Raw genomic sequence first — 24,090 nt, forward strand, 5'->3', positions numbered from 1 at the left:
CAGCTCAGCAAAGGGAGCCCCCAAGCACCAATGTCTCCTGCAAATGTGCAGATGTTTGCATAGTTTGTTCAAATGCAGCGTGTGGTTTAGTTAAGCTGTTTTTACAGCAGTTTGACCGTGAAACGGATGATTTATTTTTCCATGATTTCCTATTGGACATAGTTGAAAAATCCCGACAAGTAGCGGTCCGCCAACGTCCCTGAACAGATTGTGTTCGATGTTCCCCTGTAACAACATGAATTATGACCAGCGGTTACAGATAACTCTCTGGAAGTCTTTCACATCCAATGAGACAATGTGCTTTGGCTCAGCAAATTTTGCAAGGATAGCAGAAGGACTGTGAGAGTTTGAATGAGAGTCAAGTAACACCTTTTGGCCTACTTTGCCTTCACTTCTGAAACACCTTTATAGTGCAAGTTCATTGCATCAGACAAGTTCCTCCCCTTTATTCTCGCTGTGATTACAATTTCTTTAAGGGGTAGACTAGACATCCCTCTGGTGTATTGAATGTATTAACGCATTTGATTTAGATTGCATGCACCAAAGCTTCCACACTGAGTTAATTTGTATACATAGGAGCACATTAGTAGATGTGCCGACCACAAGATAGGTCTTTTGAATAATGAATGTTTCTATTAAGTGCCATGGCACCTCCCACTATGGGCCATTAATATTGAGGTGATGCAGTGAGTCACAAACAACATCCAATGAAGTTTGATGGTCTTTTGAAGGAAGATGAACCTGTGACGGTTTTTTACATTTTACAAATACAGAAAAGCGTCTCGGCCTTATACTGAATATAAATATTGCCTCGGGAAAGACAACATATTCTCTCTTCCTCACAAGGTGTTTACAGTACACAGCAGGCAGGCGGGACTGTCAGTCGCCGGCTGTAGAAAGGAACTCTCCTCACCCTTTTGATTTCGGAAGGCTCGGTTGTACAAAGCAACTCAGTATGGAACAAAATTTCTGTCGTTATATTGTAAAAAGTTAGGGTAGGACAATCATTGATCCTTACTATACTGTACTTCGTTTTGGCAACATTCTATGAGGTTACCAGACTGCAGTGCTTAAAGGTTTCCTGTACAACAGAAAACACTTTGTAGGACACTTTGTACCAGTTTATTGGAATTTTGATCAGGGAAGTGGAATCTAACCCCAATGGTGTTGTTTTAAACCCAATAAAGAAAATGGACAACACTAACTACATTTTGTTTTTTTAAGATTATATGGCTTTTGCTTTGGATCGAGCAGATACAGTACAGAACACATTAATGATTAGATTAATTATTATTATTATTATTTATTTTTTTAGCATTTTTACTCATCTCAGTCAGCTACTGCAGTTCAGTTTTGCGCAGGAAGCTCATTGGCCATTGGGGTAGTGCATTATTGCTTTTCGCTCTAAGCATTTCGTTTCATCTCGCCTGCCTCAGCATAACTTTCCCCACCATTAATTCATGTGAAGTACCCTGATGGACATTCCGAGGCACTTTGGCAGCCATTTTTGTACCTCTTCATTCCCTTTATTTTGCTCAAACAAACAGATTGTCCTCTCAAATGGGCCTAATTACTTCCCTGGAAGTTTCTTCTCCCGAAATTGACTGTATCGCTGCTCAGTTTAGCGCATCACATCAAGCTTAAGTCCTGCTGTGATAGTTGGCAAAATCTGCCAAGTATCGAATGAAGTGGTGGTGTTAAGTGGACAGAGTTCTGATCCCCTAAGCCGGAGTGAGATAGAGGAAGAAAGCTTCACAGCGAGAGCTGGTTCATACAATGTGCAAGCTGATTGGCTGAAAATCGCCCTATAGTGACACTGTGACTATACGGGCAGTCCACGGTTCTACTCCCTAAATGGATTGCAGGAAGAGCGTGGCGTGGCTGTACTGGATTTGAATTGAGGGCTAAGGGTGACCGGAGTGCGCTTGCGTGTGTGATAATACTTGGATGAAGTGTTGCTGGTCTGCTTAGAAAAACACAGGTCAAAACAGGTCATTACAACAGCGCTAAATATCAGTTGTTTCACTGTACAAACTATCTTCTCCTTAGTTGGCCTAAAAAAAAGATTGTATTCTTTCCCACTGGCTTATTGCTGTGTTTGTATTGCCACTTGGGACTGATTAGAGAAAGTCCACGAAAAAAAAACGTGTTTTCCACAGTTACATCTTTATCTAGTAACTGTCTTAGCAATTACACTTTAACATTATTGTTAAATATTGTATGATGTAATAAACTGAATAGATAATGAACTAAGCTCAACAATAAAACACTGAGACCCCCCCAATTCATACAGCAAACAATTCCGGCTGCAAAAAAAAGTTGGGCTGCAATCCATTCAAGTAGTGCAATTAGGCAATTGCCCTTCAATTGTTTCAAGATGAGGCAGTTGTACAAAATATTCTCCTTGATGCAAATGCTAGATTGATCAATTTAGTAATTTCATACCACATTTTTGACGATAGAAATAACGAGTTATGATACGCATCGCTCGTTCCGCCACCCCCAGTGGATGGATGGATGCGGCGTCCCCCTTTCCCCCCATTTCTTATGTAACAATCTTTTAAGCCTACTCAAATAGCTGCCATTTCTTGATATGGATATATTTAGCCTTATGCCATTCCCCAACAGTCCAACCCCCGCCCCCCCCAACCCTACATACTCTGAATGCCCAAACAGTGCTGAAAGATTTATACATACTCAGACCCCTTAGGCGATGCAGTGACACACTTACTTTACATCCAGAGCAATTAATGTCCACAGGATCTAGATGACAATGCCGGTGTCCCACAGGGACGTGGCAATCCCCCAGTGAGTACAGGTAGAAGGGTTTTCAAGCGGCGCTTTGCGGCCTTCTAAGTGGGTACAACAGAATGTTGGTTTTCTTCCAATCCACTTGCATGACAGGTTGTTTCAAATGGATTGTTTCTCTAGTATCACTACTCTGCTGCACACTTCTCGATGACTCGTTCTTCGACTTGATTTAAGTTGAGTTTGGATGACAGCACCCAAGGAATAATTTTTCATGTTGACTTTGGAAAATCTCACATTCGCACTGAACTAAAATTTGCAATCAGTGCAGCCACTTATACAGATGTTTTTTTGTTTTAGTTTTTTTTTACAAAAAACATATTTTTAATTCTTTTTTTTCCCTAAATATGCATCCATGGTGATGCTTTTCGACCTCAGTCATCGGGCCCTTGGCAGACTGGGCCAACACAAAGTCACGGTCACCAGCTGGTTCTCAGTTGTACAGTAATTTGTTTTTTTTTGTTTTTTTAATACACCTCAGTTCAAATAAATACTCCTTCATTTATTATCTGTTTCTTTGTGAATAAGGCTGGGCAAAAAGTTATTTGGGAACTTAGCAGATTTTTATAAAACTTTGTAAAGAGGTGGGTCATAAGCCACAGAACAACACTTTAGATGTTGGTGCTAATATGGGCAAAAGTGCAGATTAACATTACAACAAAGGACATTGTTGGACATATCCACCCATCCATTCTTTAATCTATCTATTTTGGATACCACTTATACTGTTTGGGACCAAAAGAATGCTAGAGCCTGCCCAAGACGATCATGGGCAAAAGGAGGATTTCACCCTGGATTGGCCATCAGTCTGTAACAGGGTACATTAGGACAGACATCCATTCACAGAGTCATTGAGCATGAACTTAATGGGAATATCAGAAGAGGCAACCACCACACCCTGAATTCATACGAATGGTATGAATCGATTGGTGTTGATTACCAAATTAGGAGTATTTGGCCTTGGTGGAGGTCTACGGTGTGGTATTCAGTTACCTTGAATTTTGGTTGATGGCATGCGCACTGTATGTATCCAGAACACCAATTATCCTTGTATGTTTTATATTGCCCATGTGTATAATCATGTATCTATTAATTGCCGCGTATTTAGTACCTGGGCCCTCAGTGAGGATTTACCCGATTTATTCCACCTCGTAATCCCATCATGTCGCAGTTAGAGAAACCATCAGTATGATACAAACGACAGTATAGCAGCACACAGTTGTGCTTCCTACATCTGGAGTATTTCAGAATTAATATTTATCTAATAATATGACAAAAACATACATTCATCCTTCCTTTTTTTTTTACATTTTTGTTTACATTTTTTACCGTTCATACTCACATAAAAAGTCTACACGACCCTGTTTAAATACCTTTTTTGTGATATTGAAACTGAGATAGGGTGGTTAAACACCCTCTTAAAATTGGGGGTGTGGTTGTGTGTAGAATTAACCAATCACATTTAAACTCATGCTAAATGGAAGTCAGAACACACCTGCCCCTATTTAGAGTGCCTCTGATTAAATCCAAAGAAATTTCAGCTATTTCTGTCAGTGTTCATAATTCCCTCCACACTTTGACTAAGGCCCAAATTCTTACCAAAGAAAACTAAGGTGCCCCAAAGCCTAATACCGCCACCACCATGCTTCACTTTAGGTATTGTATTTATGTGGTGATGAGCAGTGTTGTGTTCGCACCGAACAAACCATTAGGAATTATGGCCCAAAAAATCTTTCTTTTTTTAAATACATAATAATTTAAAAAATAATAATAATAATTTAAAAAAAGATCAATTGAGTCCTGCTGTTTCTAGTTCATCTTAATGGTGGAATTTTTTTTCACCTTGGACTCCTTTTTTTATATCACAAAACCTTGGCATTTGAAAAGGGGTGTGTAAACTTTAAATAAAAAAAATAATTATATCTACTGCAGTTGATGTTACATCTGCCAGCACTACTGATTCTGAAGGCCCTGGGCAGATTGGAATGAAATGAAAGCACAGAGTATGCAATCTTGGACACAAAAAAATCTAGCATCCACAAACTAAAAGCAGTGCACAGTAAAAGAAGAGAAGAAAAACACTACAAAATGAGGGGAAGACTGTTCGGAATAAATGAGTATAATTCCATAGAACAAATATTAGAATTGAGGTTGTAAATGTAGGTCAGTGCTTCTGATAGTGTTTCAGTGAGCAGAGAAGGCCTGCTCTCTTCTCATCGCTGATTAACTGAGACTAACATCTTTATTTTGTTATGGATTGCAAGTTTTTACCCAAATTTTGTTTGCTCTTCAAAGGTGACCCCAGTGGCTGGCCCCCCCGAAGGAGGCACCCGGGTGACCATCCATGGCACCAACCTCGGTCTGGCCTTCTCAGACGTGGTGGGCAATGTAGAGGTGGCGGGAGTAAGGTGCGCTCCTGTGCAGGACGGCTACATCATCGCTGAGCAGTAAGTCCTTTTGGCGATAACGTTGTTAACTCATTTTGTTCTTAACGGTGGATGATGTCGACAATTTAAGGCACTAATCACAAAACTGAAGTTAAAGGAGGAACGATGACAAAAGTCAACTACTTGCAACTGACACGAATACTTAGACAGATTTGAACCCTGGCATCCCTGCTACAGTAGCAGTTGCCTGTGTTTACCTCCTTAATTGGCTTACACTGTGCACAGATCATGATCAAGTCCGTTCGGTTTGACCTCTTTACTTATCAACTATCACTCGTGCGACCCTACAAATACCATCTGCCCTCCCTTTTTTATATGCATCAAGGTTATGTCAGAAGGGTTTTAACTGGATTCTTAATGAGAAAAATCTGTCATCTGCAGTATATATACAGAGAGAGAGAGAGAACGCTATAGTCAATCACTAAGAAGCTTCTACAGCAGTAAAATCATTACACTAATCCCTAACAAGAGAAGTGAGGTAAAATGTGTCGCCTGTGAATTGGAATGTCTGTGTGAACATCAACCATCAAGAATCCAGTCATTAAATCCTACAGACGGTGTATCTAAAAATATTAAATAAAATTAAATATTAAATATTAAATAGGATTTTCCATGTTGAATTGACTTTTTTTTTTTTTCTCTGGAGAGCTCAGTATTGTTCATTCGGTAATTTTACCAATTTGACATGTCATCATCATTGCTCTCTCTTTTTTTTTTTTTTTGGACATTTTTCAATAAATACAACAGTGTCATCAATGTGTTTTAAATCATTGAATTGACAAAAAATGGTGATTGTTTTGCACCAGGTTCAGAAATAGGCTCTAGCTCACCCACTACCTTAATGAGCAGAAGAAAGAAATTCAATAAAGTACTCTAAAGTGTACTCAAAGAAACAAATATTATTCTCTTTAGCGAAAATAATTTTGAATCCTGTAACACAGCCTTCATTAGATTACATTACAACATCCCGATCTGTTGACATTTACTACTTTTACACAAGTATATGGAGAGAAACACAGAGCTAAGCTTTCATCCCGAGCCAACATCAACATGCTCATGCATATGCACGTGCAGGCTAGCATAGTCAAGGATCTCAGTGGAGCCTTTAACCCTAGTAGTTGGCCTAGTTCTGCCCCAAGAAAAAGAATATTCTCTGTTCACATCAGGGACCTTGTATGAGAGTGTATCTGGATTTGTATGGGTAGAATAATATACGATTAAAATATGTAAAGTAAATATTGACTACACATACATGCAAAACCACTATAAATCATCACACTATAATTGGAATGTCCCACTTAGTTTTCAAGCAAACAACGCTCCAGTCTGACAGCACACAAATCCATAGACATTCCTTTCCCTTCCATACTGCAAGGAAAAACAAAACAATCAAAATAAGGAAGATTTTATGATGATGTGAATTGGACATGTGGGCTTCAGTTGAGTTTTTTTTTTTTCAGTCTCAACTTACGCATCAAACCTCCTGTGATGTACTCTAACGAGAAACATTAGGTAGCAGGTGTTCTATTTGTCATCAATAAAGCGTTTCCATTCCACTTTTTGACCTTCAAAGTGGCCAAATGACCTTTGTTAGAAAAACATTGAGAGGATTGTCATGCCTGACCATTGGATATGGATGCCATGTGACACATTCATATGCAGCTAGATCGTGCACAATTAGCTAATTCTTCATGTTTTTAAAGGCACAATGAGAAACCTAATTGTTATTTTACTGACACTGTCAGAGAAGTAAGAGTATGTTTAATATTGAAGTTTCTGGTGGTGTATAACTCTTACACTATGTTGAGAGCTATGTGTAATATTTTATGTGCCTTCATTAATTATATGAAAGAAACAATTTCCACTCCATTTTTAAACCATGAGCACCATCTAGAGAAGAAAAAATATGGTTCATGAAGAATGGTTCATGAAGCTTCATTTTCCCGTCACGACTGTATTGGAAATGTTTTATCATTAATATTTGATATTGTGTGTTTCTTTTTTGCAGAATTGTGTGCGAGATGGATGCTGCCCCTGCACATAGTCAACCTGGTCCAATCCAGCTTTGTGTCGGAGAGTGCAGACCTGAACTCAGAGCTCGATCGAATCAACTCTACTCCTTTGTGGTACACTTTAACACTATAGAATACTGCCAGCCAGCCATCATTCACCAATTTTCCTGACTGATGGACTCATTTTGACATTTGGTGTTCTCTAGACACCCACAATCACAGGTGTGTCACCCAGCAGAGGTCCAGAGTCCGGGGGCACCAAAGTCACAATCATCGGAGAAAACCTTGGTGCTGGTAGCAGCGTCAGCGTTCAGTTTGGAAACCAGACGTGTGAGTTCTTCAGGTGAGTACCACTGTTACAGAATTTGTCATTCTCGTAAAAGTCAGACAACACTTTAGAGTTTGACCACCATCATCCATGACGTCAGCTTATTTGCCAAGCTGAACTTTATGGGCTCTAATTTCCTTGAAAAATGTCATGTCCTGATATTTGTGCTGATGCAAGCTTTGCTGAACGTTTTGGGGGAATTTGGTTCACCTCTCTGCACCATACTGGGCATTCCAGCGTACCGAGAAATGGGCCGGAAATCCACAGGTTTACCTTATTAATAGGAAAAAAAAGTAGGCTTGTTGGCGCTACCACGCATCACCATTAAGCATTCAAGTCCACAGCATCACTGACGGCAAAATGAAAATGTGCCGCATAGGAATAACAACAAGGAGGTGCCACCTTGTGGCGCGGTGCCATACTGCGGATTGTTACAATGTGTCCAGCACACTTTGACAGTTTGGTGGCTGAAAGTAAATTGACTAAAAGTAACTTTTTATGCCCAGTCATTTTGAAGCAGTTTCCGGTTTTAAATATAAAAACTTTTTTAATCTGGTTCAGCATTTAATAAAAAAAAAAAATTATACAACAGATTAATAATTTATTGACATAATCGTTAATTGCAGCCCCAATCATGATTTTTGTTGTTGTTGTTGTTGTAAATCAAATTGTCAATGTTGTGATTAACTAACATTTATATAAAAAATATAAATAGCGCAAGGACACGCAGTTGAATTATTTTGTTGTAACACTGAAAGCGTCGTTGCCATTAAATTTGGGTTGTTGTTGTTTTTTAGTTGATCAGGGGCAGACAAAACAAGTTTTACTTCTTTATGTTCCCTTTAATTTCTTTTGCTTTACTTTGAATTTGAATATTGATTTATAGTGTCTTTTTTCTTTTAAAAATGAATGAAATAAATTGATTGATTGATTGATTGGTTGATTGATTGATTGATTGATTGAACATAATGTGGTGTAACGTTAGAAATAGAGGACAATTGTTATACTGGCCAATCAAATTTACTGCCTAAATTGTAGGGGTGCAAACAGAAAGTAAAAATCTGATGTGCCTTCCAATAACATGTAATGATCATGCTAAATGCATGATCCTGCTGGCTGATAGAATTTAACAATGAAAGCTGTATTTTACAAGGATAGTTTTTTTTTCCCTTTGCTGTGCAAATTTAGTAAGGCCTTAATGGACCACAGAGCTACATCAGTTGGATAATAATAACTTGCATTGTGAAAACATTATGAACCTGTGGACATGTTTTTACTCAAACCTTTTCCTCTCACTCTGCCTTCCCTCTGCTGGATTCTCCCACATGCACTCCTACTTTTCCATCTTTCGGGCAGCTATTTTAAGTCCTTGTGCTGTAGTCTGAATGCTATACAGTAAGGTGGAAAAACAAGTTGGCTTTTAATGAGATACAGGACGGTCTAATTACTGTTTTTTTCCTACCTGCCATGGGAGGAAGATGTCGTTAATGAGCTTGGACTAGATAGGAAGTGCAATCATGGAATGATGAGACATGTTGATAAAGTAGATATGATACAGTCATAAATGTGGTCATTTTGTATATAAGGTACATATGACCAATTTTAATGATGTTCCTGGCTATGACCGAAACCAAACTTCTTTTTTTTTCTTTTTTTTTTGCACTCACTCACACAAACACGCACACATTCAAACATGGTCTCCCAGGCGGGGAAGCGAACTCACACCAACCTGCATCATAAGCAAGTGATGGTACCACTCCGACACCTGGAGTCCAAACCAAACTGTTGACGGAAGTTTGTAGGAAATGGTCAAGTAGTAGAAAAATAATTATTTGCTCGCATTATTCTTATTTACATTCTACAACACAATCCATGATGCTGGTTAGCCTCTGATTTGTTTGGATTTAGAATCATTTCCCCATTTAATGCAAATGGAAATAATTTGCTCCAGAGTCCAACTCTCACTGTACAGAGTGCAGAGGCAATGTTTTAAGTAACATTTTACAATTATTAAAGAAATGCTGCATCGAAAGTTATGGGAGAAAGACAAACCAGATAAATCTCGAAACGACCCACACGATTTACTGATTGATATTTGAACTCGGCATGACACCAAACAAACCCTTCTGCAACACCTCAAATTCAACTCACTCATATCACAAATTCATGCTGACATCTGGAACAATCCACAAGACTGATTTATTTATTTTATCTTTTTACTAGTCAAAGCCCTTTTTGTCCCCATTGGTGATTCTTTAAGTCCAATGAATCTTTTAGATTTTCCGCTATGTGATCCAGTCCCACACAGCAGACTCAGCACCAAGCAGGACACTTGCAGGCGCCATTTTGTTGTCTATAGAGCTGCAAGTGAACCCAAATTGCACACCCATGCTCATTGCTTATGGATGTTTACATCAGTAGTCAGGCTCACTGACCCATTATGGCTTTCTTCTTGGCATCCTGGTACTTTCTTTCCAAGCGTTACTTTTATAGCCTGTCAGGTAGGCAGGACATACAGTATGCGGGGTCAAGCTTTGCACAAAGGCTCTGAAACCTTTGTCTTCCACCACACTAAATGGCTAAGCATATATCACAATTAACTCTACCTGTGCCAATTGAACTTGCCAGCCTAAAAGGAAATACAGGAAAAATAGTCAGATAGAGGTAATTTTATCCATCCCTGAGCCATCACCTTATTATGGTGGATGGTCTTGTGTGTCTCTAGAGGAGCTAAGTGGCCCGGGGTTTTATGCCCCTAGTATGGTAAACAGGTCCTAGGTGAGAGATCAGACAAAGAACAGTTCAAAGACATGCGCGTTTCCTCATTTCTACTATGATGAATGATTTGGAGATTGGATTGGAAACAATCCAACGAATGACTGGAAACAGCATAGATGTAAAGTAGCACCATGATTGTAATTTTAAACCATTGAATAACTGTTGAACAAAAACACAACAGTAACACATACACAAAGAGCATACAACATTCTTCACCGGCTTACTGTACATTGCTGGGGGAAAGATTGGGGTAGGGTACGTGTTTGCAGTCTCTGCTTGTTTCGGGCTACTGGCACGCCATCTGGAGGAAAAAATAATTTCATTCTTTAAATGTTTGATAACATGGGGTTTTGTATTATGTATACTGTATTCAATTCATTCATTTTTATCGCTGTTATCGCTGGCGACCAAGAGTTAGTGCACAATGTGGAAGTAGTGTGTGTGTGTGTAGAGTCCACCATGACTGCTAGAGTTTTATCAAATACTTCTTGTGGTACTGTAAAAAAAAAAAAAAAAAAGTACATTTTACAAGGAGAGTTTTGAGTACATTTTACCAGTTTATATTAAAAAAAAAGTTACATAAGCTTTGAGGAACTAACTCGTGACCTTTAGATTGGGAGCCACTCTACCACCTGAGCCATGCCACTCTTGCTGTTTGCTGGTGTGTGCTAAATGAGATCAAATACGGGTTAAGGTACAAGGATTCCGCTTGACACCATCAATATACTATAACACATTGCAGGAGTGGCATGGCTCAGGTGGTAGAGTGGCTGTCTCCCAACCTGAAGGTTGTGGGTTCGTTCCTAAACCCTTAAATAACTTTTTTTTAATAATTGACTGGTAAAATATACTCAAAACTCTCCTTGTAAAACGTACTTAAAATTTCTGAGTGAAAAACATTAGGTTTTTCAAGGAAATATTACTTCTTCTTTTTTTACAGTGTGACATCATTAATCAACTCTACCTGTATCAGATGAGGTGTTCACACCATTATGTGATAGTATTGCTAATACACAATTTAAGTGTGAACATTTTTTTTTTATAATGGATGTGGCCAAATACCAATGCTTTTTATACAGAATATATTACAATAATCGTCTTTGTTTCTTTTATACTTGTAGTCGTACTATGACGGAGATTGTGTGCTGCTCTGCACCCTCTCTGTCCGGCATCAGCCTTGTCCAGATCAGCGTGAGCGTGGACCGCTCCCAAATCAGGGAGAGTCTCACCTTCGAGTACATCGAGGATCCCACCGTGGTGCGCATTGAACCCGACTGGAGCATTGCCAGGTAAAAAAAAAAACACGAAACCTGTAGGCTGCGCTACATATACGCCAATACATTCATTCACATTCTCATCAAGTCAATCCTGTGAAGCTTTGCCGCCAAGCAACCGGTCGTTAGCAGGCGTGAGTCAATACTGCACTTTCAATTACTTCTCTTTCAATTAGTTTGGATGTGATGGAGATGCCGCAGCACACAGTCCGTAGACAGTCTCTCATTGAATGCAATCCTGAGATGCACTACTAATTAAGAGGAGGAGAGGAATGAAAGTGTGTTATTGACTGGATTTTGAAGAAAATCTTACAAAAAAAGCATGCAAGCTACATTTCAATGAAAGGTTTTAAAACATAGTTTTAAAAAAAAAAACAGGAGCACCCACAGAGGGCAGACCTCTACCAAGTGAGCAAAATATAATAAGACATTCATTAACAATTGAAACAAATTTCAACCTGATCGGAGTAGATCTGACTGATATAAAGTTTTTTTTTTTTCAAGTTAATTGCCAAATCTGGATCAGATCCATATTGAACTTGTTTTGCATTATAGCTCCTCACCCTGCATACACAGCAATATTGCCATTTGATAAAGTCTGACTAGGCACAGGCCGTATCAGATTCAGAAAAATAGTGCAAATTTCACAGTATCACAATATAGTAAGTACAGCTCTAAAAAAAAATAAAATAATTACCCCGCCCCCCATGCCCCCATGGGTAAATGGCAACTTTTTTCCATTAAACATGCTCCGTAGGTACATAAGTACATGTCAAAAGAAAGTAAACAACTAAAATGTTATAAACAAAATCAAAATGTAATATAACAATAACAGTACTGTAGTATTTCTCAGAAAATGGGTGCCTACTTTTCTCTGATCTTCTCCGCATTGTAAAGTAACGTCAGAGCAGAAATAAACTGATGTTAGCCATGCTAGAGTTAGCTAGCTATCTACCTCGGTAGTGACTCTATAGTATTTATTTCAACAAATGTAAATACACCGAACAATCCCCAAAGAAACAACTTTTCCAACAAGAGGAAAAGTTGCTGCTCACTGACTGCTCACACCAACAGCTAGATAATTCCAAATTGTATGTGATCAGCAATGTTTGATTATTTCACTTTTGGGTGGAGAACTGGAATAAATCTGTAGACTCTAAATCTGTGTCCACTTCTGCTTGTCCTTAGTGGCCACACCCCCTTGATGGTGACCGGCACGAATCTGGATGTGGTTCAGGAGCCTAGGATCCGAATCAAGTATGCCGGCAAAGAGTCGGTCAATGTAAGTGTCGTTGTCATTGCCCTGTTGACTTACTATTTATTTTGGATTCATCAAACCTACTGTGTATTGCTGGCATTGGGCCAAAACCTAGTCACTCCAAAATCATCACTTTTCAGGAGACCCCAAAACCGATGTGTTTTTTTTTTTTCCAACCTATAACATTGCATCATCAAAGGGAACAAGCCATTTTAAACACGTTAGAAAAATGATAAAAATGACACCCATATGTGTGGACTGACCAAAAGTATAGTTTTATAATATGAAATTTCCCAAATTGGGATTTAGGAGGTTTTGGCCCGACGCCAGCGATATTCCATAACACAATCCATCTAGCTCTCTGTTAATTTAGAATAATGCATTTAGCAGTGAGCACACGACCCAACTGTTTACAGACTCTCAGTCTGAAATGCGGTTGGGGCCAGTGTTGGAGGTGTGCATGATTGGGGTCAAGGGGACCTCTAATGGGTTTCAATGGAAGATTAAGCACTGCAGGAAGTCGCTGGTCAGCATAAAGACACACCATATAATCAAAATCCCGGCATTGGGAAATCGCTACAAATTGCGTTTGAGCCTCCGTCCTGCGGGCTTTTTTTTAATTAAGAAGATGGGATTTGGTCTTAGTGCTCTCTGGACGAAGAGAACGAGGTTATACGACTGAGGTAAATTAAGAAAGGCTGGAACTGAAGAGTATAACAAGAGTGGTAATGTCCATTTACATATAGAACAATGGATTAATCCGCAGCAGCAGCATGCACATTACATGTACTTTGGAATTTATTAATGGATGGATGGATGGCCAGATAAGGTCAGTAGTTAATTGGATGGATGGATGGATGGATGGAGCGCTTACTGAAGTCGCACAACAACATTTACAGATTTTGGAACTCTGTGCACTCAAAAGGCCCGCTTTCATTATCAGGCGCGCCGTTAATTGAGGAAAAACAAAACTTTTAATTCTGTTTTATGGCTGTAAAAATACGGTAATTCTAATGTACGAAATGCGGGTAACGACGCTAGTGTAGCCCAATATAGCAGAGTAAGAGTTGCGTTTCTTCTTCACACATCTAGTAAAAGTAAAAAGCATTGTGTTTTTTCAAAAAGTTACTCAAGTAAATGTAACACAGTAAATGTAACTCGTTATTACCCACCACTGAAATTGATTGAACAGATGGAATGTATTTAGTGATATAAATTTAGTAGTAAATGTAAATGTATTCCAGACAATGAACGTCTTGATATAGACATTTACAACATCTCATAAAAAAAAGGAAAAGAAGCCTTCCCTCATCTGTATTCCGGCTTCTTACTGTTGACTGTGGTCTAAAATTAGCCTCAAGTGTATTGCTCGTTTATTGCTGAAGATCACAACCCAGCCTTAAGTCTTTATTCCGACAATATTTGCCTGCATGAGGACACAGTTTCTCTTAAAGACCTTTGTGAAATATGTAGGCTATGTACATTACAAGTGTGCTGTTTTATATTCGGAATGGCGCATAAACACTTCCTGTGTAGCCTGTTAAAAAGTGATTGACTCGTCTTGATGTCTGCTGTTATGCTCAGCCCTGAAAGAGATTTGTTCATCTCTTCCAGCTCGCAATAGATGCAAGCTTCACTGCCTTTATCGCACACGTGGAGAATGAATTTCTATTAAAACGCTGAGGTTACCACTACACATCTTTCATACGCCTCCAGTCTCATCTCCTGTTGTTGCCAAAGGACGGCCACCATCCCCCTTTTGGAAAACCAGCGTCTGTCTGTCAGCTGGCCTCAAATAATCACCTGTCTACCGCTAAATTACCACCTTGCTTCCTTCTCCCTGGTGGTGTCGCCTGCGTTCATGCACAAAGACACCAGCATACGGAGTGAAATTTGCTTTGTGAGGCTTTGTATCATTTGCCGTAATTCTGATTTAACCCTGGAGAACCCACGGGGTCAAATTTGGCCCCTATAAATTCTGCTACTCAAATAACAAAGACCTTTTTTTCTTCTTTTTTTTTTTACAAATTTAACTTCAAAAGTCCAGAGTGCCACTTCTGACCCCTGCATGGGGCCATCTAAGATGAATATTGCACTTACATGAGCCAGAGTGGTGGTGACAAGATGGCTGGCAACATGCTGTTTTGTTGAGCTGGAAATCAATCCAAACAAAACCATCTTCTCAGCAAACCATCAGATGGTAAAATTGAGTTTTTTTTTTGTTAATCTGTTTCATATCATGTTGCAGAATGCCTAGGAGTATGTTTTATATATATATTTTGCTAAATTAGCAACTCTGAGCTAGTTCAAAAAACAATGGTTTAAATTGAAAAAACATATATATTTGGTGTTCAGTGAACTTATAGCAGTCATTTAATGTATAATTCATAATTTTCCAAAGAAGAAAAGGGTTCTTGGGTTCTCCAGGGTGAAGTTAAAAAGGTTCATTTTCAAAATACCGCATTTGCCACATTAAGGTTCCTGGGTTGATCAGAGGTTACAGCACAGTTTGTTATTGTATCCTATCAGTGATTGTCAGAGACACCCGGGTCCTAAAGAGAAAGCATTGTCCATCAACCATAATGGATACTCAATACTTGCACATGATATGTTCTTATTGATGTTCTGTTGTGCACTGACTGCACTGCCATACGTCTCAGCACCGTCAATGAGTGGTTCATTGAATCACGGCAGCCTCTCGAGTGTCGGACTGCAGCGCTACTTACGCATACTGATGGACATTTATGTTGTACTGTATTGTGTTATTGGAAAGAATGATGCTACAGGTTGGATGCGCTTTATTTATCATAACACTTTTTGCATTGTCATTGTCCGTCTTTTTAGTTACTGCTAATGCAGTCATTTGACAGCAGTTTATAACAACACATTTACACAAACACTTGCATTTCTTTCTTCAGTGTGAGATTGCCTTTGGGGTAATGCATAGTCTATTCCCCCCCCCCCTTCTTTTTTTTTCAAATTGTGGCTTTAAAAATAAATTATTTTGACAAGATTAATCTTGGGTTCACTATGTCTCTCCTAGAGTAAGTAAAGCTTCGGCTGCTCCACTTGCACTGCCAACTTTGCACAAAATAAGTGTGACAGTCTACTGGAACACCCTTGTGACTATAACAAGCCACAGGGGTGACGTCTTGTAATTAAAGTCATTTAGTCAGCACCCTTAAAGTTGTATAATATTAATATTGGAGCCAGATTGTGGAAGATGCCCGCCGGGATATGTTGTGAATGTCTGCAACTGTTTATCTTTGTGTATTTCTCTGACAGCAGTCTAGCGATTGTATCTCAACATTTGCATGGGATTTCTGAGGGGAAATGCATTTTGTATAAATCCACGGCACGCATTCGGATTGAATTCTGAGATGGCTAACGTCTACTTGTTTTAAATCATGCTGACAAGTTGCTGACAAGTTGACTCACTAACCTCTAGCCTGGTGAACATGGCAGAGGCTTGTTGGCTTGTGTACTACACACAAGCTTGTGTGGATGGGAGGTTTGGATTTTCTGCCAGTTTTTGCAATCGGTTGGCAGGAAAACAGTGTAGGAGTAACACAGCACGGGGCCAGCCATCTCTTGAATGCTAGCCTCCGGATGACCCTTGACGCCTTGACCTCCATCCTACACACATCTCTACAAGGCCATATCCTATCCTCCAGTCCTTTCTCACCGGCCAGAGACCTTCTGGGTAGTTGGGCAGTACTAAGACACTACACTAGATCTATAATATATGCAGCCAGAGGCACTCAGGGATGTTGCCGGCTGCTTCCCTTTGAGAGTGCAGACCGATGAAGCCACAATTCCAATTATTTTCTCTAACAGTTGACCTCATTCCACTTTATCAACACACAACAATGTGAAGCTTCCCTCTCTGCATGGCCTTTAGGAATATGTTGTGCAGTCAGTATTTGGCAAGACGCAGATAGTGCTGCAGATAAGGAGCCAGGCCCTTTTGACAAACTACAATGTTGTAATCCGGAAGCTGCGCAGTACCGTGTCATGAGTGCATCCGCTCGTGTTATGATACAAGGCGTAAAAAGAACATCCTATGCTAATATACCAAGGCAGTTACCATGCAGAGTTTTATCAGTAGGCTGATTGACAGCCATTGATAGTCCCAGCCTGCAGCCAAGCAGCACATTTGCTTATCAAATCCTTCAGTGGTCCATTTACTCATCACTATTTATTTGCTCGTCACTTTGGATTCCAACTTCCACAGCCAGAAAAAGAAAAAAATGATAGCAACAGTTTTTGGTCCTGACAGGGTTCAGCATGTGACATGATAAGAGAAAGGAGAGTAAAATACTGACTGTAGTCACATCTGACAGTTTAATGTTACAGTCATCTCTACAGTGGACTTTTAAACTGCCATTTGCTTGTCAAAGGCCTACTGCAGACAACTGCAGAACTCCAGAATTTTCATAGACGATTTTTGCAAGTGATTTCTAGAGGTCCTTGATCTGTCTTCAGTCCACTCGTCGTTTTCAACACGTTAATTCTTGTGCCTACAAGAAAAGGTGAGCTCATGTGCATAAACGCAATGTCGGTAACATGTTATAAAGTAGTGCATTACTCGAAATGTTTAATGCATTACTTTTTCCAAACAGGTAATCAGGCTACAATTACTCTTTGTTGTACAATGCATATGCTTCTACTTAGAAGAAACAGCAGAAATTCAGCATTTTATACCATTATAAGCAACTGCAATTGACCGCCTATGATTTACAATAGTGAGCCAAAATTGACAAGACTTAAAGAAACAGCACAGACTTCTCAGCAACGGTTGTATTTACCACGCACATATTTTTAACTAATAGTCCAATTAGATGGCAAGAACTGGTGTCATTTTCAACTTGTCTGTATCTGCTGAATGTAACTGTTAAAGTAAGTAGTCTAACTTAGTTACATTTTAAAGCAAGTAATCAGTAAAGTAACTCAGTTACTCGTATTTCGTATTAGCAGGGTATCTGGAGATGTGATGTATTAACCAGCATTGTGGCCCTCAATGTGTTTTTGTCACCGTTTTTGCTTTGTGACATTTCCCAGCAATCACTCACAATTTCAAGGACAATGGATTTACGCTGATTAGAAAATCGGAGGCTGAGGCCTTTCTGTGTCGCTTCAGCGGAAGACAACAATAATGCAGCAATATAACGGCTCTGACATTATATAAGTTAATTGTAGTCCTCGTCTCAGTTCATTTTCCATGTCCAAACGAGTTTGATACTCTACATGCAAAGAGAATGCTCGCTCCTTAGAACACAAAACTTGCATGGTGTTGACGACACACAACAACTCTACATCGATCTCCCCGACTGGCTGTGTCACTACGCACACTCTCTCTCACACACTCACACACACACAACAGGTAGGGGGCGTGGTATTTGCTTGCATTCAGCAGCTTTGGTGATATTTGCCTCTAATTAAGTTTCTTCCCCAGAGAGAGGGAACAGCTCGGGAATGAAAGCAGATAAAAAACCTCTGTGAGCGGAGTTGCTGCTCAGCAATCAATCCTCGCCTCCCAAACCCTCAACCCCTCCCTTTTCCTCCCCCCTCTAGAGCTGAGCCAGCGAGGATAGATGGGAGACAGCTCTCTCATCTGGGCAAACTGGAGAGAAGTAATAAAAGAGCCATAGCTCAGCCTCAGTCTCTGGCTGAGAAGGCAGAAGGAGCAGCCTCCTCCATGCTTTGTGGCTGATGTTTTTCACTCAAGCACCAGCGGCTGTTTATTTTTTATCTCATGGAGGCTCGCTCAACAATAGAGATGGATTTAATGATCGACAGTAGATTGTTATCTGTGCCAAGAATGAGGACTTTATATGCCAAATATGCCGGTCTCTCTGTGTCTTCCTTGGTGATTCCAATTGTCAAAATTGACCTGAAAGAAGCCTGAGAAGAAAATCATCACAGAACAATGCACACACCAGATAGCAGTTTTTTTTAATGTATTTGTTCAGATAATGGGAGGGATTTATTTTTCGAACTATAGAAAGTACTCTGTATTTATTGAAGAACATACCCATTTTAGAGGATTTTATTTGTACAACATGTTTGTGTCAGGGCAGAGGATTGTCTCTTGCAATATGTTTGTATTCCTGGTTTCTATATCAGTAATTATGGTTTCAGACAGAGTTTCCTGAACAGCATGTCAAGTTCGCACTTGTTGCGTGGCTATAAAAACATGCTATTGGTTTAAAACCACCTAGTGGCACCACCTCTTCCATTGTGACTTAGAAGTGCAGTATTTGAGGCTTTTTTCACATTTGCATCTGTTATCCTTTCCAGGTGTGCAAAGGGTTGAATGCAACCAGCATGAGCTGCTCTGCTCCCTCCCTGGTAGAAGACTACCGTCCAGCCTTGGACTCAGTGAAACACGCAGATGAATTTGGCTTCATCTTCAACAACGTGCAGGCGCTGCTGGTTTACAACAACACCAACCTCTTCTATTACCCGAACCCTTACTTTGAACCCCTCAGCACCACCGGAGTCCTCGAGCAAAAGCCGGGCTCTCCCATCATTCTCAAGGTATGCACATTCTCGCGGTCCTGAGGTCTGTCACCAGTGGTGTGCAAGTTGTGAGGGGAGCGGTCGGAATGGATTGAAATATCTTTATTGTCATTGCACATGAACAACTACAGAACCGACAGAGGACCAAAACTACCCAAATTAAAAATAAATAAATAATTAAAAATAAATAAATAATTAAAAATATAATTAAAAATATAATTAAAAAAATTACACATTTGGGACCGCCCCCTCATTTGAATAAAATTTCATGACGGAATTCATGCTGACAGCGTGAAATAAATAAATATGAGAGCGGAGCCTTTTTATTTATTGATTGACATTTAATTATATTTATATATTTATTTATGTATTTATTAATATATATGTATATATATTTATTATTTATTTATTGCTTAATTTTTTCATTGTATATTTTATATTCATTTTTATTTTCACTTTTATTCATTTATTTATTCATTTTTAATTTAGGCAGTTTTGGTCCTCCATATAGAGCAACGAAATTTCAGTTAGCAGGCTAAGAAACATGTAAAACAGGACAGAAAGCCCTGTTAGTACTCGCTAAAAAGCGCCCCGAGATCTTAGATAAGAAGGGAAGACGTGAAGGAAAGAGAGGGAAAAAAACAAGGCTCGAGCCACACTCCCAAAGTGGAGCATAAGGGGGGGGCTAACCTTGCACATGCAGCAAATGCAGACATCACAAAGGCTTTATAATGGTGATGTCTTAATTTACTCCAGTAATTGTCATGGGTTCAAATTTGAGTTTCCCCTTAAGAGAAACCATCACCACTCAGTTTCACAAAAGCATCTAATTGACAGATGTGGGGCACATTTTTGTGGTTTGACAGGCTTTGGAAATCATATCTTCACTCGGCCATGTGTTTTGCTGTGGCACATCTTAATTGCAAACCCCTTGTACACCCACAGGGCAGAAACCTGCTTCCTCCAACCTCAGGAGGGGTAAAGCTTAACTACACGGTGCTGATAGGAGAGACCCCCTGCTCCGTGACTGTGTCCGAGAGCCAGCTGCTATGTGAGCCGCCCAACCTCACTGGACAATACAAAGTCATGGTCAGTGCGGACCCAGAGCTACTTAGCATCAAACTCTTTTTTTTTTTTCCATCTGTCCCCGCATAGGGGATTTTATCTTCATTATAATTTCAAACTCCATTATTCATGCCCTCATCATTGCTCATTCAGCCGAGGCAAAGGGGTTAAAGGGAGAGCGGTGTGAGTGCACTCTGAGCCGCCAAAAAGTTCTGTAATCCACTGCAAGAATTTGTAATTGCTTGCTTGCATTTGAGTGTTTTCCTTCATTTTGTATGCAGCTGTGTATTTGTACAACATTTAAGCATACAATATTTGCCCAGATTTCACAATATTTCAAAGGCAGAGGGCAGACTTTGTGTTAATACTGAACAGTGTTAGTGTCCTCTGTTGATTTTTTCAGCACATTGTCCAAAAAAAAACATGTTTGGCAACTTAAATGGGGGTTAAATCCACGCCCACAACCTTCTGTATGTGCCGGTAAAACCAGTTCTTCTGGACACTCAGAAGATAAGATAAAAAAATAATGATAATTTGATTGATTTGAAGTCTGAAAGATTTGAAAACACCTACACTTACGTACTTCAATGAATGAGTGGGTGGATGGACAGCCAGATGATGTCAGTAGTTAATTACTTGGATGGATGGATGGATGGATGGATGGACAGATGGATGGACGCACGCACGCACGCACGCACGCACGCACGCACTCGTTTTGTTAAAGATGAAAGTGACAGGTGTTTCTCCACAGATTCAAGTAGGCGGCCTCCACGTCTCACCTGGCGCTGTCCACATCATGTCAGACAGTCTGCTGACCCTTCCGGCCATCGTCAGCATCGCCGCCGGCGGGGGCCTCCTCCTCATCATCGTCATCCTCGTCCTGATTGCCTACAAGCGAAAGTCGCGTGAAAACGACCTCACGCTCAAACGCCTGCAGATGCAAATGGACAACCTGGAGTCACGAGTCGCCCTGGAGTGTAAAGAAGGTTAGTTAGACGAGCGGTGGCGTTGACTGTCTGGGTTTATGCAGCCATGTTTCCACCAAGCAGTTCAGTTCGATTCATGTGGCTGAAATGCACTGTTTTCATTTTGTATTTCATTTATGTTAAAGATGCTAAAACAACTCATCTGTGCTATTATTTTTAAAACCCTCCTCATGGGGGCAATCTGCAGTACCTAAGGTAGCCTTAGACTTCCACTCACTTCCAAAATTGGGAAAAGACAAGCCTTCGTGGTGTAATAAACATGTCAAGAAGAACGTTGCCCTCCACTGCTGTCCTTGGTCGTGAGCTCACTCTTCGTTGAATTAATTAAGGGCACTATGATGTTATGCTGTTTACGTAGCTGATGCAGATATTACAGCTATCCCACCTACTGTACACAAACCATGCGGGAAACAGGAACAATCAGGATTTATCATTTGAAAAACATAATAAACAGGGCTAGACAGCTTGCCAGACACATGACATTTGCTCACAGTTTGAATTTGCGAAGCTGTCCTATTTGTTATGTAACTGTATTGATGTGTGTCGTATACAAAACAAATCACTTGAGGTCTGTGTGTTTTAAATGATGCAGTGACAAAGTAGTTTAATCTCAGCCAGAGTGTCATGCAGTCAATCATTGTGACTCACATAGCCTCAACTCTTCAAAAGATACAATATAGTTGGAATATTTATCAATATTTTTGGAAAATTAGATAACAGTGTCTGACTTTTTGCCACTTCCAAAATCCAATGGAACCCACTTTCGTCAAGTGCTCTAGATCAGTTTGCTTCACGGATTTGGATCCGTGAATTTTGATCACGCTTGCGTTTCCATCATCGGGAAATGCAAGCCATAGCCGTGTCACCTAGAAAAATGGTGTGACATCACAACAGCCAGACGGCAAGTAACAATAACTCAAAGCACCATGATAAATGTGACAGTACATTTCAACAGAGAAGGGACAATTGTCTATCAATACACAGAAATGTGTCTCACTTCACACTACGCAAACAAAAGTGGGGTGATACATTGTGGATATTTTGGATTTTACAGTGGACCACTTCTAAAGGCATGCATTATCTTCGAATTGCAAAACTTTTGGGGTGTTCTACTCTTCTTTACTGTAAAGTCTTTGGCAAGATAAGAATTTTGGAGACACCTGTAGTTAATATTCAGTGGAGTTAGGTATTTTCCAGGTTCATACTGTGCCCCCGTTCACCCTTCTTTATGTTTTTTTTTTTTCTTTAAAGAAACTCGAGGTGCTGAAAGGCAACCCGTCAGGATTCCTGTGACCGGTTGTGACTAGGGGAATTGCCCTTTTAGGGATAAAGTAATCTGAAAATGTCACTGAAATAAATTAAATCATCCTCTTATTCGAAGTGAGGTAGATTATTCTAGCCGCTATTATCTTAAGTTTGATCGATTAATCTTCCCTCCTTCAAAATTGTGGTAAAATTTCATAAAACTTCTTGAATAGACACATTGATGAGAGACTCGGAAACACTGAGATTAATATTTTTGTCATTAAAAGTTGCAGTGTGGTCGCCTGAAGGCTAGATTTGTTTGGGCACCCCAGCTGCAGGGAATTGGAAGTAGGGTGAGTACATCAAGGGGGGCAGGTCGGCAGGACTGCTGCTGCTCCCGTGATGGTTTTCGAACGGGGGAGAATAAAGGGGACTCCCCAAGGGCGGTGAAGCTGAGACGTGGTGGGGTACCGAACTGGAGAAAGAAGTCGGGATGGAGCCAATTAGTCGACACTCACCTGCAGCCTCATGCTGAGATGATCCACACACTGCCGGGGCCAATTTACTCTCTCCCAGATAAAAAAAAAAATTGGGCGAGAATGGGAGGTGTAGTCGAGGAGGCGGGAGGTACTCTGTGTTTTTCGCCAGGGCTCAAATGTGAAATATTGAGTTTCTCTGAAGTGAAGACTACCTTGGGCTTTAACTGTCTGCTTCATCATAGTGGTAGTGAACACCGTGAAGATAAGAGTGATTCCCATATTTGGTGCTCAGGGATTAGAGTGCCGTTCTTTGCCGCATTCCCCCTAACTGGCATCCCTTTCTCTTTCTTCTCCTTTAACAAAAAGCCTTTGCCGAGCTGCAGACTGACATCAATGAGCTTACCAGCGACTTGGACAGAGCTGGCATTCCGCATCTGGACTACAGGACCTACGCCATGAGGGTGCTCTTCCCTGGCATTGAGGATCATCCCGTCCTCAGAGAGCTGGAGGTAACAACTCCGACACAATGTGAACTGAGGGCGAGAGAACTGCCCTTTGCACTGCATTTGTGTCACTTTCACGAGAAGAGTAAAGGGTAGTAGAATCATGCTCCCAATTAGAAATTTCTTTAGCAGCAGAACATAAAATCACACTGACACACTGGCTATTACTCCGACAATGAGAATTTGAAAATCAGAAGCTACTGTGGCTATTTTGAGATGGATTTACAGTCCAGTTGAGTTGTGTGTAAAACTCATAACAAACACATATTTAGTGAATCAATCAAAAACGAAACAGTTGTGCAGCAAGTTATGGTTAAGCTTAGTTTCCGAGTGTCCACAAAAAAATGGTTTTCTTTTCACTGAGATCATCTTACATATGCAAGTT

At 40.1% G+C, this 24,090-nt stretch overlaps 1 protein-coding gene across 1 annotated transcript in view; it reads left to right on the top strand.

The window, feature by feature from the left end:
- Window positions 1-24,090, top strand: part of plxna2 (plexin A2) — a 205,279-nt gene that overhangs the window by 149,532 nt on the left and 31,657 nt on the right. Inside the window, exons 13-21 of the mRNA XM_077575927.1 lie at window positions 5,104-5,255; window positions 7,264-7,381; window positions 7,474-7,610; window positions 11,495-11,662; window positions 12,836-12,929; window positions 19,206-19,445; window positions 20,373-20,516; window positions 21,244-21,478; window positions 23,569-23,711. Of these exons, the coding sequence (XP_077432053.1) occupies window positions 5,104-5,255; window positions 7,264-7,381; window positions 7,474-7,610; window positions 11,495-11,662; window positions 12,836-12,929; window positions 19,206-19,445; window positions 20,373-20,516; window positions 21,244-21,478; window positions 23,569-23,711 (1,431 nt within the window). The remainder of the gene's footprint in view (window positions 1-5,103; window positions 5,256-7,263; window positions 7,382-7,473; window positions 7,611-11,494; window positions 11,663-12,835; window positions 12,930-19,205; window positions 19,446-20,372; window positions 20,517-21,243; window positions 21,479-23,568; window positions 23,712-24,090) is intronic.

The sequence above is a fragment of the Vanacampus margaritifer genome, chromosome 1 (genome assembly GCF_051991255.1).
Source record: "Vanacampus margaritifer isolate UIUO_Vmar chromosome 1, RoL_Vmar_1.0, whole genome shotgun sequence".
Lineage (NCBI taxonomy): Eukaryota > Metazoa > Chordata > Actinopteri > Syngnathiformes > Syngnathidae > Vanacampus > Vanacampus margaritifer.